Source organism: Dicentrarchus labrax, unplaced genomic scaffold (genome assembly GCF_905237075.1).
Source record: "Dicentrarchus labrax unplaced genomic scaffold, dlabrax2021, whole genome shotgun sequence".
In the NCBI taxonomy this organism is placed as follows: domain Eukaryota; kingdom Metazoa; phylum Chordata; class Actinopteri; family Moronidae; genus Dicentrarchus; species Dicentrarchus labrax.
In genome coordinates this window covers 18,423,464-18,438,146 of record NW_026136722.1, presented here as the reverse complement: position 1 = coordinate 18,438,146, position 14,683 = coordinate 18,423,464, and the positions used below count along the sequence as shown (strand labels likewise).

General features: G+C 39.0%; 1 protein-coding gene across 1 annotated transcript in view; it reads right to left on the bottom strand.

Annotated features, from left to right (window-relative positions):
* Positions 1-14,683, bottom strand: part of grin2ca (glutamate receptor, ionotropic, N-methyl D-aspartate 2Ca) — a 65,661-nt gene that overhangs the window by 31,075 nt on the left and 19,903 nt on the right. The window contains exon 4 of the mRNA XM_051388487.1: positions 470-1,071. Within this exon, the coding sequence (XP_051244447.1) occupies positions 470-1,071 (602 nt within the window). The remainder of the gene's footprint in view (positions 1-469; positions 1,072-14,683) is intronic.

The following is a 14,683-nucleotide window of genomic DNA, read 5'->3' as shown; positions in this document are numbered from 1 at the left end:
TTGAAAAAAACTGAGGTATTTATTTTTATATAAATATTTTTTATATATTTATTATTGCAAAAATATTTAAATTTACTATTTATTACACTTTACTATTACTATACATTGGATATATGTTCAGTCACTTATACTTTGCTGTGTATTTGATTGCTACTACAAAAGGGAGTGCCCTTGAATGTGAAGACCTTTAATGTGAGGAAATGGAGGAAGTGTTGACTTTATTGACAGTAGCTAAACTGCAACTGAAACATGAACATATTCCTGAATTTGAAATTTGAATTAAGACACCACATAAAGATGGAGGAAATGTGAATTAGCAACAAGTAGCATCATTAGTCAGTTTAAACAGGAACAGATCAGAAAACAAGGAAGCTTAACCCTAACCCTAAAATATTTTGGAGATGTCAGAAACAACGCCATATAAAAGACTACTATAGATAAAGGTCTGATTCCTTCAAGCTGGACCTACCTGAACAGAGTGTCATTGGTAGTGGATGGCTTGACGGAGTTGTGACAGTCACTGTGGCTCTCAGGGACGAAGCCTCTCTGTTTCCGAAAGCTCTGCACGCCCTTCACCACGATGGCCACCCCGTCCCGCACTCTCTTCCTCAGGCTCATCCTCCACCGGTCTGTGATGATGCTGATGAGCCCCACAGGGAAGCTGTCAGGCGGGGGGATGTCTGGGTTCCCCACCGCAAGGCTGGGGATAATCCAGATGTAGCCTGGCCCTACCAGTCCGGCCTCGGCTGCCATGGTGAACAGGTACTGAGCCTCATCGTGGGAGCAGTAGACCAATAGCACCTGAGCGTCAATCTGCTGCAGCAGCCTTCGTGCTCGGATGTCATTTAGGCCATCGGCGGACATGTCAAAGGTCAAAACGTCCTGCAGATCCCATATGAAGTAACTGGTGTCTGTGAAGGACTTAACGTAATCCACGTAGGTTTCGTAGCCTGGGTAGAGGCTGGTTATGACCACAAAGCTGTCCCAGTTGTACTCCTCCATCACCTTGAACATGCCGTTGATCTGCTGCTCGATGGAGGAGCCCAGCTGGAGGAAGTTAGAGCCCTCACCCTGGAGGAAGAGGAAAACAGCATCATCGTGAGGAGATAGAAAACGTATGTAGACTTTTATGGTTAGTTAACTCAGTGCACGCAGTTTGCTCCTGACTAACAAGGAAAATTAACACATCTTAATTCAATTTGTATAATGTCCAGTACCATCTCTGGAGGACCCTTTTTATACCTACCAGGGTACACACTCAGATGAATCACACATAGAGAAGTGAGTGGCCCAACCAGTAGGGTTTGTAGTACAGCTTTGACAGGAGTTAAGTGGTTCTGCTTTATTTTGTTCTTCCAGGAGCTGCAGACCCATTCATCACTTAAACTCACATGTCTTACTTTTGCCGCGCAAACACTGGCCGTCATCCATACTTGCAAATTCAGAGGGATGGCACTATCACTGTGGCCAGCGCCTGCTCCGAATTTCATCTGTCTTTTCTGCAAATGCAATGACCTTGAGAGAGGAACGAGGATGGCTTTTCTGTTAAATGTATTATTAAAAAATGTGTGGAGGAGGGAAAAATACTTTACAGCATCTTGTGGTGTGTGATACTTTTCCCTTTGAGGCAAGACTAGGGAGTACCTCACCATGAAACTTCCCCAGTTACTTACATTGTTTTTTGTTTTACAATATGCAAATGAGGAATTATCTAATGCTAATATTTGGTGAATCTAGTAGAAATCTACAGACACGAATAGACAAAGTTTAGTAAAACCAACACCTAAATAGCCCAAAATCTCAAAATTGATCAGCACATGAATTATGCTTTTGCATGTAATGTCTTGCCTTGAGATAGTCAATAAAAATGTTATCCAGTACTTTAAAACAACACTTTAGGTGAAGTAAAGCTTTAGCGCTGAATCAGAGTGTTTTTCAATCTAAACACCAGCACTGACATCGCTGACTGGGGTTGTAGCCAAAGGTGACTGGAAGATTCAACAAAGAAAAAGAGCAGCAACAGTTTTCTTCCCTGTGATGTAGTATTGAGTTACCCTTTAAAGGTGCTGTCTGTAATAAATGAAAATAAAAAGACCTGGCCTGTGCACTTTACTGTGCCTCTTGCATTACATTACACAGACATACTTTCCTGAAGTGCAACACAAAAGAAAAAGTTGTTTTTCCAACTCAAACAAAGCTTAGGTTTTGAGAGGTTGCTGTGGAATGAGTGACAGAAGATTTTTTATTAATATGTTTCTAATTAATGTTGCTTTCTTTCACAAAGGGCATGTCGGCCTATTCCAAGGTTCTCTCCTCGCCGTCAAGTCAGTAAAGATGTTAATGGAAAATTCTGGATTATTATTTTCTTTGTTTCCATGACTGAAGGATAATGGGTTTTTACTTTTTAATAAGTCACCAGCAAAAGTTTGTAGGTCACCTGCAACTATATATGGGTTTTTACATGACATCTAACCATTAAATCTGCAGTTGTAAATGTTAATAAGTAGTTGATAAATTGATATTGGTCCCTATGAGGAGGGTGAGGATAACACCAGGATTTCTCACATCCAGGCCAAAATCAGTTGATTAACAACTTATTCATTGATTCATAAACTGCAGACTTGACGTACCCTATTTATTAACACACATGGTTTTCTCACTGCTTATTAGACAATGAGAAACCCTTACTCTTTATTAATACAAACATTAATAAACCATTCATTAACGGCATTAGTTACAACTCATAAACTCTTTTTAAAGGCTGCTTTATACAAGCAACTACTAACAATCCAGATTGAGGCCAGACCAGTTGTCTCAGCCCCGATCTCATTTCTTCACATTAATTATACCAAGGTATCATAATTAATGTGACAGTGATGGATTGATGCTTCTCTACAAGTAGAGCCATTAGTTTCAACAGAGATTATTGATTCTTCAGCAGATTCCAATTACCCTGCCTCATCTTTACTCTGCCACGTTGCTCTACACAACAAACATCATTAAATCAGGAATCATTTGTCCTAGCATGGAAACTAACAAGTTCCTCGCTGATGTTGTTTAAATTGTTTTTGTTATTCTTCTTATTCAGACTTTTAAAAAAACTTTTCTGCCTCTAATCTTTCTAAAGTGGAAATATATGTTTCGACTCCGGTGTGATCTTGTTATATAAAAAGCTCTTTGCCACCGTTCAGGCTGATGGTAGGTTGTGGCCCCCTCTTGACCCTCTCCCTCTCTGGGGAAAAACCACTCCATCCTGAGCGCTGGGCCCTCGGTGCTGAGGATTGGAGGGGTCAGGTATCCTGAGACTGCAAACAGGCCTGTGATCTTATTCAGCCTGTCTCCCTGCTGTCCTTGAAAGAAGTTCAGCAGTCTTGTGATGTATGAGCGTCTTACGATTTCAGACGTCACGGCTAAATCCACTGACTTTGTGCCTCTGACTGTACCGCACTCACGCCCCTAAAAATATTTTCTTTTTCTTTTGTTTCACTTGTTCTGCCCTTGTTTCCTCAGACTTCTCTGACTTCTTGTATCCCCAAACAATGAAGTAGCTATATATAAAAAAGAGGTCTTTCTTGCATAGTTTTTAATTTACAATTCTTGAAAGAGAAGTTGCCTGACCCACAATATGTGACTTGTACCTAAACCAACAACGATATTATTAATTCTTTGGAAATTTTTTTTTTCATTTTTAATTCATTAAAGTATAACCCAAAGCTCATATCTTTTCTTTAAAATGCCTGCTCTCCTATGTTACTGGTTAATATTCACATAAATGACATTTGGCTATCAGCGTCTTTACTAGGAATTGGTTTCAGCTCAGTGTAAAAGAGCTGCTGTGGACTAAGATGGATTAGACTGCAGTGGAGGCCGGCTGGCTGCATGCATCCATACTGGGTGCAGGGATCTTATGCAGGTTAGTCACGGAGGTGCTTGAGAAGATCGTATAAATCTACTCAATTTCTCCTTCTCCTCACTGTCCCACAGCAAATCTGCCAGCGTTATTGCTTTATTCCTGTGCATGTTGCTGCCTCTTCCAGCATTTGCAACAGCGCACAATCAGTTTGTTCCCCAACAGGTGCTAATGCATCACAGTGTGTACGTGCAGGTGTGTGTCTGCATTTATGCACATGCTTGTTCTTTTGTATGCCTTGTACATGCTTATGAGCCCGAGGGTCTGTCAGAGCAAAGCCCCCTGCAAACTCCAATCTCAACAGCTCAATTAGCAGAGAGCGGGCTGATCGCGCAGTCCAAATGAGCCTGGGGCATTACTGCAGGCTCAGCTGCAGCTCAAAGCCTCAAGTCACGACCGCCCTGTCAGTGTGCAGAGCATGTACAGAGCTGTCTATGGCATATGGTTGTAAGGAATGAAATGAAACACACAGTCACAGTCGGTCTCACAGAATGTTTAATGTATTCTCCCTTCGTAGTGATCACCTGTCTGAGAGCCAAATGCAGACTGGAGTTCAGCTTGGAATGAACAAGTCGTACGATGTGTTGTCTGACCACATCTAAGCGCAAAAGAACAACCACTCAGGCGAGGCAAAAATCCTGCCATCATAGCCTCCTCCTGGCTGCATCCCTTCTTCTTTCCAACAGTTCTGTGTCTTCATAGTCGTAGCATGATGTCACCATCTCCATGTACTAGGCTGAAACTGCTGACCTCCAGTGGAGCAGTGTGCTGTGATGTCACTGTTTGGTGTGGTCATAGGTGCGACAGACTTGAAACTTTCAACCAGAGAGGGTATTTAGTTACACTTTCCTGATTCTTTAAAGGAGTAACATGCCTCTCTGTTACACCTAATCCACACTAAGTCGGCTAAATGTAAATGTGTCAATCTGCTTTGGCCTTCCATCCACACTAAATGCATGATCATAGCACCACCAGTGTTTTGTTGTAAATATTTAAAGCCTGATCTGTTACTGTAGCTGCAATGTCTAAGTGGCTCTTCAAGGTCGACCAATAAAAACAATTATGAACATTACGCCTAGAAGAGCTACGTCAAAGATGAACTAGAAAGACATTTTGCCACTCATCCAAAAGACACATCTTTGGGCTGTGATCTGTCAGAATCTGTAGTTACTATATGAGAGACAAAATATTTGCCTCATTCATCAAATATGTTTTTTGTGTGCTGTAGTGCAACTGATCGTTTTCCCTAAGTCCCTAAGTAGCAGAAACTACTGTGGCTGTGAAACATGGCAATTCAACAAGGCAACCTGTGGCATCTGTAGATAGAAAAGACTCATTCGAAGGTAACAAAAACACAACTTTTATTTTCTAAGGTGATTATACACTAATGAAAACCTATTTATGCATCTTATATTCCATCTCTGCCAATAGATCCTCCAGATGTTACACATTGGACCTTTTAAAAAGCTTCTTATATTTATAAAAATGTAATAATTCCATCTGATGTTATTGAAGGTGCTTTTTATTTCAGGTTAGATTGGAAGCCTCCACTTAGGTGGGACACAAAGCTGCTTTGTATGTCTAGGTGTGGGTGAAATGGATTTAATTCTCTATTATGTAATTTAACGTCACAATACACACATATGTTAAAATGGTAAATATTTGGGACATTCAGTTGAGAAAACTTTTAATAGATAAGGAAAACCAAGTAGGAATGTCTGTTTTTGGGTAATAAGTGCTGAAAGGTACTTAACACCACAGTTAAACATAAAAATATCGTAAGATCAAATTCAACCAGAGATATTAAAGGAAATTGGAGAAACAGTGAAGGGAAATCTCTACTGGTTGACAAATCTCTTACCATCTCACGATATAGCTGATCGTATTGCCCAATACAGTGGTTAATGTATGTTAGATTGTAACCTGGGCATGGCTGTATTCAGTCAGTAAGCTGTGCTTCCACAGTGGTGTCCACAGAAGCTCGCTGTAATAGTCTACAGTCCCAAAGAAGATTACAGCCATTGAGTGGAAAGCTTAGCTCCTCAAGGCTGAGATTACATTTACAAGAGTAAAATATACAGAAGAACTCATATCTGTTTACAGACACAGATGCAGAAACGCTGTGTCAGGCTACACGGTCCACTTTAACTTTTTAACCCTTTACCATTTTGTCAGGCGTGTAGTCCTCAAATCTTTCAGTGTCCAGTGGAATGAATGCTTTGCAGCCAGAAGATTAGTTTTTAGATGCTTTGAAACTGGTCTGAGTTGGAGTTAGATGAGAGAGTACAGCAGCGATTATCTCTGAACCACAGCTGTTTATATGGGACCGGAGGATATGTCAGACTGCTTGTTTTAGAATATACAGGGCCAATACACAAACAGCAGTCTTTACCTTCTCTAGCTGAAGGTTATTTGAATGAGTCAGGTGAGTGATGCCTATTGATCGACTTGGAATGCATCCAGAAATCTAAAGGAAACAAGAGGCTAAAGTCACGTGGCTCAAAGGGGCTGAAACCACAAAGAACTGATGTATTGCGGTAAATGTTTGTGTGCAGTGAGTGACATTAGTAGTGAAGATATGGAACAGAAAGTGGTGTATAGTGCATGGTTCTCCCTCTCTCTCTCTCCTATGAAGAGTGACTTCTGGCCACGGCTCTTTGCTGCGACATATGTCTGCCTCCGCCACGCAGCAGGAAATGCCCTGGCACCAGCTTCCTGTGCTGCTGACGTCACGTAGATCCTGCACGGCAACCAGGAACAGACACACAACTCCCTGGCCATTTTCCACTTAAAGACCAAGATTACGATACTGTATACAATATGCAAATTAGCATGGAAGTTCTTTTTGCATTTGGCGAGAGAATATTCAGAGGAATTGTTGAGTAACTAATTAATTTCTATACACATTCTGTTCTTTAAAGTAATCCACAAAAACTGAGCTAATTCAAATATTTCACACAATCAGATCAGAAGTTTAGCTTTATCATCTGTATGATTATTTTTAAGACCATGTTAGCATGGTATGGAAGACAAAAATACAATCACACCTGGCACAACTGAAGTGCAACATGAATTACTGATACATAAACCATTCTTTAAGCCGCCATCAAATGTACATTATCTTTGGCTTATCATTGACAATATGAGTCCACAGGTAACCCTGTCTCCATGATATTTTCATATAACTAATTTGCACCAACAAACACATCTTGGAGGAAGGTTAATGCTGCCCAGATTAGGTTTTTTGTCAAACCTTGAGGAAACATTGGTTGACATATCTGGCAAGTTGCAGAATGTTGATACTGAATGTAGGTCATTTGTTGTCCACTCATAACAACTAAAGCATGTTTAGGCACTCACAACTCTTAGGTCAAATGTGTAGGATTTAGTGGCATCTAACGATGTAGTTGCTGATTGCAACACCCTTGCCTCACCCCCCAAGCGTCTAGGAGAAACTATGGTGTCTGTGAAACTCGAAAGGCCCTAACCTAGAGCCAGTGTTTGCCCTAGTTTGTCTATTTTGGGCAACCCGCTCCTAGTATAGATAAAAACTGCTCATTCTAAGTTTAAAAAAACTAATACACTAATGAAAACATACCTATGAATATTATATTCCATTTCTGACACTAGATCCAACATAATCATCCACCAAGCAGCAAATATGTTTCCATCAACACTGCAGTTGGGATAACTAATTAGTACAGTATACAACTGGTTTTACAAGTTGAAGTGTGCTTCTCTGACAAGTACAGTATATGTTTAAAATCATTGGTTGACCCTTTAAAACTGCAATATAATTTTTCTGAATCATCACACATCTGTCTTGTCCACATCAGCTACATCACATTTGAGTGGTTTAAAATTTAAGTCAGACGGACTCACTGTTAACCACCTTGTCTCGCTCCCCTCTGGCTGCTTTGTATGACTGCTCCATACTTGCGATCTTAGTCTAGACAGGTTACACTCTAACTGTGCCAGTGGTTTTAAATGCAGCGGGAGGTGGACTTAGAGACAACTGAGTTCAGGACATAGCGAAGGCAGACAGAGAAAAAAGGAACTGCTCCAGTTCTGAGAAAAGCCTCGGGCTCATGTTCCTGCAGAGACAATCAGGGTTTTTTGCTCGTGTCTGACTTACATTTTGTCCACTTACAGCGCTGTGGCTCGGAGGACGTGATCTGTCACAGACACAATGAATGCTTCAAAGGATGCTTTGAATTTTAGGTCAGGATATTGAACTAGATGCATAATGAGAGAAAAAGTAGGATTCATGCCATTTCTGTTCAGGAATTATAAAGCTACAGCAACCCCCTTGACCGTGTAATTACTTCTGAAGGACATCACTGGATTTCTTTCTTTCTTTATTTATTCAGAGATTCGTCACAGGTTTTACCAACCATATTAACTACTGTAATAAAACCAACACTAGAAAGGATTTTCAGTTAAAACTACAATCCTTTGTCCACCTGAGATGCTGTTTAATCACTCTAATGGTCCATTCTGTCTTATAATCTTTGTTGTCTTAGAAAGCCATGATCTACTGTATTTTGTCATTCAGGTTGTAGGACTTGTTAGAGCTCTGCGCTGTTGTGTCCTGGGAAGGAAGCAGCCATATTTTAGCTTTTAAACCAGCTGCAGGTCCAGCTTTCTTTGGGCTTTTAAAACATTTTTAGTCATTTGTGTCAGCCATGAATACTGCTATTGATTAACCACTGTGCACATTGAGCAGGCCTGTGGGAACTGACTGATCTGCTGGAAATAGTGAGGTATGTAGCTTTGATTTCTTGTCCATCTGAAACTGACACATGGCTGTTAACTCAAATGAGTTCCAGCTAGATGCAGAAATAAGCTATATTCTTGGTGGAGTGAACTTCACTTAATCCTTCCAGTCTTTTTAACATCTGTTCCATCATAGGCAAACTTTTGCTTTGCTATTATATTTCTTTTTCTCATTGGGATAGAAAATGGAAAGGATAATGGCATGTCTTCTCTGATGTTGCCAATCAACAAACTAAAATGTCCTGGGGACAGCAATCGGTTTATCACCTAATTTAATCCTGTCACTTCCACAAAGATCAAACTCTCGGCTTTCAGCGATACGTATGAAAAATGAATGAGCTCCATTGCCTTGTTGACTACCGTTGACAGCGTCCCATAAATCAGACGACAGGCGGCATCCATGATTTTTGAGAAGAAGACTCAAAGAGGGTTGGACCAAACTCATCTCTGTATCTGGTAACTGTCATGTGCACATTGTTACATTTACAGCACTTAGATATTAATAAATTACAAATTAAAGCATAAATAGGTGTTATGCAACTACTGTGGTATGCCAGTAGTGTCAGTCACATTTTGAATAATATAATGACCAATAGAATAAACTCTTCAGCGCTTCAAATCTTGAGTTTTAATGTCATTATGTAACAGTGACTATAATGATACTGTACGTCAGTGCTTCAAAGTGCATTGTTTTCCACTTAACTAAAACCTGGACTTCCCACCATCTGGATTTTGTGATATGCTCTATAATAATCTCTCTGGACAGACAGATCCCAGAATAAAATGCCACTACTCTAGCTCTCTTGGTGTGATGTAATCTATAGTGGTCGCTTTGATGTTAAGCAGATATGCTGACAGACTAGTCTTTTTTCTTCCCCACAGCCTGCTATTGACAGCCCTTTCTGAACTGAGGCAGCTATCTTAAAAAGTTTTATTTAGTTTATTTATTTCTTTTCAGTATTTATCATGTATATCAGTTTTCTGAAGCTTTATTTTTTCACATTTTTTAACAGTGTTTGTGGTCAGGGTTTTTTAACTACATTTGGTTTTGGTACACCTCAAGATACACTGCTGCTACAATTTGGGGTTCAGTATGATCGTATGTACTCAAAAGTGACACTGTAGTCAACATGGATAAGGTCTTTGAAAAGCCTTGCATGTTGGGTTGTCCAATTACTTAGAGAAATTTGCTTCAGTCCAGCAAACTGTCAAATTCAGATTATCCATTTCCACATTATCCATGTTTGCTTATCATGTGTCTGGGTTCAATTTTCCAGCCTAATGCTTTACTGTAGCTCATAAATACAACACAAACACATGTTCAGCAGCCAACTACTGAAATCTTGGTTTTCAGAGCTTTCCAACAACTGAACACACAGCAACAAATAAGAGCGTTCAAAACAGACCAACTGCTTTATTTTGCAATAGTAACACAATTGTCATCTACCATAAAAAACTTTTAAAAGTTTTAAAATTTTTGCGACTTTTGATTCAGAGCAGTGTGCTGACAATAATGAAATGGTAATCAGAAATCTAACTGTAAGAGACTTGTAGTAGAGTATAAAACATTGTTTTAAAAATGATCAGGTGAGGCTGAAAGGAGTGTGTGTCAATCAGAGGCCTTGTTCTTCAGTGGGTGACTAGATTCTCTTGGTTTCCAGCAGTGACTGTCTGTATTAATAATGCATACACTCACTGTTCTGTAAGGCACTTTTAATGCAATCACTACACAGCATAATATGAATGGTCTCAACTTCCTTCACTGGATAATTACTGATGAAATTCATTTTAACAGCTGCCAGCCTGTGTCATTAGCCTTATTTCTTATTACATGTGTTTATTTGGTAATTTATTATGATTGAGTTGCTGTTACTGTCCTCAAGTTAGAATAGTTAGAGCAGCAGGAGGCATTAACTGCTGAGTGACATCTCTTTTATTACCCTCGAGAAGCCATGCTGATGGCAAGATCACCCAACATGTTTTCTGAAATGGATTCAACTGACAGGGGAGCTGTCTGTAAACCCATATGAGTTAAGGAAATTACTGGAGTTTTACTAGCATCTCCTTGTTTCTCACAAAATAGAAAAAAAAGGTTCAGGATTCAAAACGGAAAAACTAAATCGTTTAGAAATGTATAATAGCTAAAAAGAGAAACTCAACAGTGGGTCATTAAGAAGTTAGATGATCTCAAAATTGCAAATGTTGTCCCTGTCTTTAAATCTGAAGACCAGATCATTTTGTACTAAAATGCCTATATCATGTCCATGTTTTTCTTTGCCAAGTTAGACCTAAAAACAAACTCCAATGCATTTTGGTATTTTAGTATCAAGCCTCTGTGATGTGTTTGTAACGAAGGCTTGATGCCGAAAGATATCAAAGTTTATTTTTAGATATAAGCTAACCATGCCATGACATTAAAGGCATTTCATTTATTTAAAAAGAGAGTGCTTTGAGTTTTCTTGTCATTTTTATTTGCCATGAAAAAAAACTTCTAACCAAACATTTTTTCATACTAATAAATAAAGTATGAAAAAAGTTTGGTTAGTTAAATACCAACCTTGGTTAGAATACCAGGTTGGTATTTAATGGACCACTTGAAGCATTTTTGAGGAGTAGTATTAAAGTATTGATTCAGATAAAAAAAGAAATTCTACGCTTGTGGCTGTTACTGAGATGGTTGATCCAATTCAGACTGCTTTAAACACTGTTTGTGGTTTTGATACTTTTGATACTGTTCCCATAGTATTTTGCTTATTAAGTTATCTCTAATTGAATTACAAATTAGAAACAATGGTGTAGGTGAATGTCTGATGAGATGGGAGTTTCTTGTGGTGTCCTTTTTTTTTTTTTTTTTTTTTTTTTTTTTTTTTTTTTTTTTTTCTTTTTTTTTTTTTTTTTTTTTTAAAAATTTTGTTTTTTTTTTTTTAAATTCCTTTTTCCTTCTAAAAATAAATACAATTTAATTTTTGTGTGTACATTATTTTTTTGTTTTTTTTTAGGGGTTTTATTTTTTTTAGTTTTTGTAACCGACTCTTCTGCACGAGGCGCTAAAATGTCACCAGAAAAAAAAGCCATTCTGAAAGGATTATAGCGGGTGTCTGTGGCTGAGCCTTTTGTGGTGGGTGATGATGCTCCCATAGATGAATCATTGCTCCAAAAACCTTCAGCTTCAACTGTAATAGCAATTTAATGGCTTGTACCAGCATGTCTCGAGCTGTTTACCTCACCTTAGAGTTAGGGCTGCATACAGTGCTAATACAGTGGTCTTTTGTCTTTAGTCCACAAATTATGTATAGAGACCAACTAAAACGTGATTCCACTGTATCAATTAGAATGAATGAGTCCATCCTCACCTCTTCTATCACCATCTGGTACGCTGCTGCCACTGCCAAGGACAAGGGCAGACTGTAGCATCATTCGATCTGCTGAGAAGGTGATCAACTGTAATCTGCCATCTCTCCAGGACCTGTACGCCTCTAGGACCCTGAAGCATGCAGGCAAGATTGTGGCTGACCCCTCCCACCCTGGTCACAGCCTCTTTGAGATACTTCCCTCTGGCAGGAGGCTGCGGTCCATCAGGACCAAAACCTCACGCCACAAAAACAGTTTCTTCTCATCTGCAGCTGGCCTCATTAACAAGGCCCGGTACCCCCTTTGTCACTGACTCTTATACCCACCCTGTATATACAGAATGCATTACATTAATGCACCCCCGTCTTTCTTTTCTTATCTTTCTTATCTTTATCTATTTATATTTTGAAAGTACTTTATTTTCTGTGTGATTCTTGTGTGATTTGTAGATTTGTATATTTGTATTTGTATAGTTTATGCACCAATTGCACCAGGACACATTCCACGTAGGTGTAAAAACCTACTTGGCAATGAACATAATTCTGATTCTGATTCTGATGAACATTTGAGTGATTGTTTTATGTTCGACCTTGACAAACTTCTCTAATTCATTTTTTGCTTCTTTAACCTAGTGAAACTTTAATGCATTCCTGAGCAAATTAGTATTTCTGATATTTATTAATCATTAAGTCATTTTCAAATGACAGATTGTGCATGTCCATCTATCTAATGTTCATTATGCCTGCTGCAGTAAGCGCTCAAATTACTGTACGTGAGAGCTTCTGTGTGAATATTTGACAGCTCCCAAGAAAATAAATCTGTACCTTGAGTGGAATTGTGATTAAAATTATAACATTTTTGCTTTAACGGTTGTAATTACCATTGACTCGGCTGCAGACTCTGAACTGATTAACTGAATATCTAAAATACAGACCAAACCATCCATCTAACTTCTGAAAGTATGGAGCACTTCATCTGACAACTAATGGATGAAAATGGACAGACGGACCGAATCTTGGTCTTGTGGTTGTCATGACAGCAATTGCCAGAACAGCAGTGGTGGAAAGTAGCTTACTCATTTACTCAAGTTCTATACTTAACTACAAATTTGAGATACTTGTATTTTACTCAACAATTTACATTCAATGCTACTTTACACTTGTAAATTTTTTGACAGGTGTAGTTACCCCTTAATTGCAAGTAAAGAGTTGACATTCAGAATATATTAGTTTATAAAATATGATAAATTGTTATCCAAAATCCAACAGTTTATAAAGCTCCACCTTGTCTAGCATTAAAAATACTAAGTCCATGCATCTATAATAATTATCCAGTAATATAATATACAGTATAACACAATTGTATCCTGTTTTGCACAAAGAGCACTTTTTATGATAGAACATTTATACTTTATTACTAAACTTTGAATGCAGGACTTTGACTTGTAGTTGAATGGAACATTCAACACATTTTACTTAAAGCCCCTTCAAGGAACTGATTTAGTTTTTATACTGGGGGCCCCATTGGACAAAAGCAGTAGTGTTTCCACCGCCTCATTACATGGATTTCAAGTCGAATCTGACAGACACGGTGGCAAGTATTATTATCTTCTTATTTTGGCACCCATGTTAACAGATTAGAGCAGTCGCACTGGCCGCATGAGACACACATCTGCAGCAACGCTTCACTAGAATATCGAGGTCTATTCTATTTTTACCATGAGCCACGCACATCGCCCAGCAAAAGAGGACAGTGAAAGGATCTATTGGTACTCATATCCATATATTTCAGTACAGTACGTAACTACACATGACAGCTTTCCGATTACCACTCTTCACATTACTTTTAAACTACATGGCATTGTACATTAAATGATATAAACATTTAGGTTTTTCATGGATATTATTCAGGGAAAAGTGTATGTGGAAACACAGGGCTGGCAGCTGCAGCTGACATGCTCTCGGTGTGAACGCCGTGTGTGTGTCAGACACAGCCATCCGGCACTGTAGACGCCACGCGCTGCTCAGGCGGCCTATGTGAACGAGCAGTAATACTTCTTTGTACCACTGGCAACACGGAGTAGTAGTAGTAGCTGTGAAGGAGTTATCTGCCGAGCTTTAAGCTTTATGAGACCGCTCGAGGCAAGGGCTTAAAGAACCTTCTTTGTCATGGATTATTATATTATTTTATTATGTTTCTTTTTATATTAAACAATACTAGCTTTCCATAATGCTCTCAGATCAATCCGTCTGGAGCTATTATAACCTGCTTCTGTTGCTCTACACCTCTCCTAAAGCTCAGAATTTATAGCAGTTACAAACAGGATGATGGCAAGACATGATGAAACGCTGCTGACTTGCCCCTCTCAGCGTATGAATGCCAGAGTCTGTCATTTAGCCCATAACATTAGGAAGATTACATATGATTTACAACCCAAAGGTGGACTGTAGCTGGTGGCATCTCTACTGCTGCTATTTAATGGCTGATGATCTGCATTCATCTTGTCATTTCTTGTGTTCATTACTTTATACAGCTTTCTGTTCAGCTGCAGAAACTTAGATGAGTGAATGATATCAATAAGAAATTACCTGAAGATTTAAACAGGCTCCTCAAACTTCCGAGTGGCCTTGTTTACCCAGAGTGCAT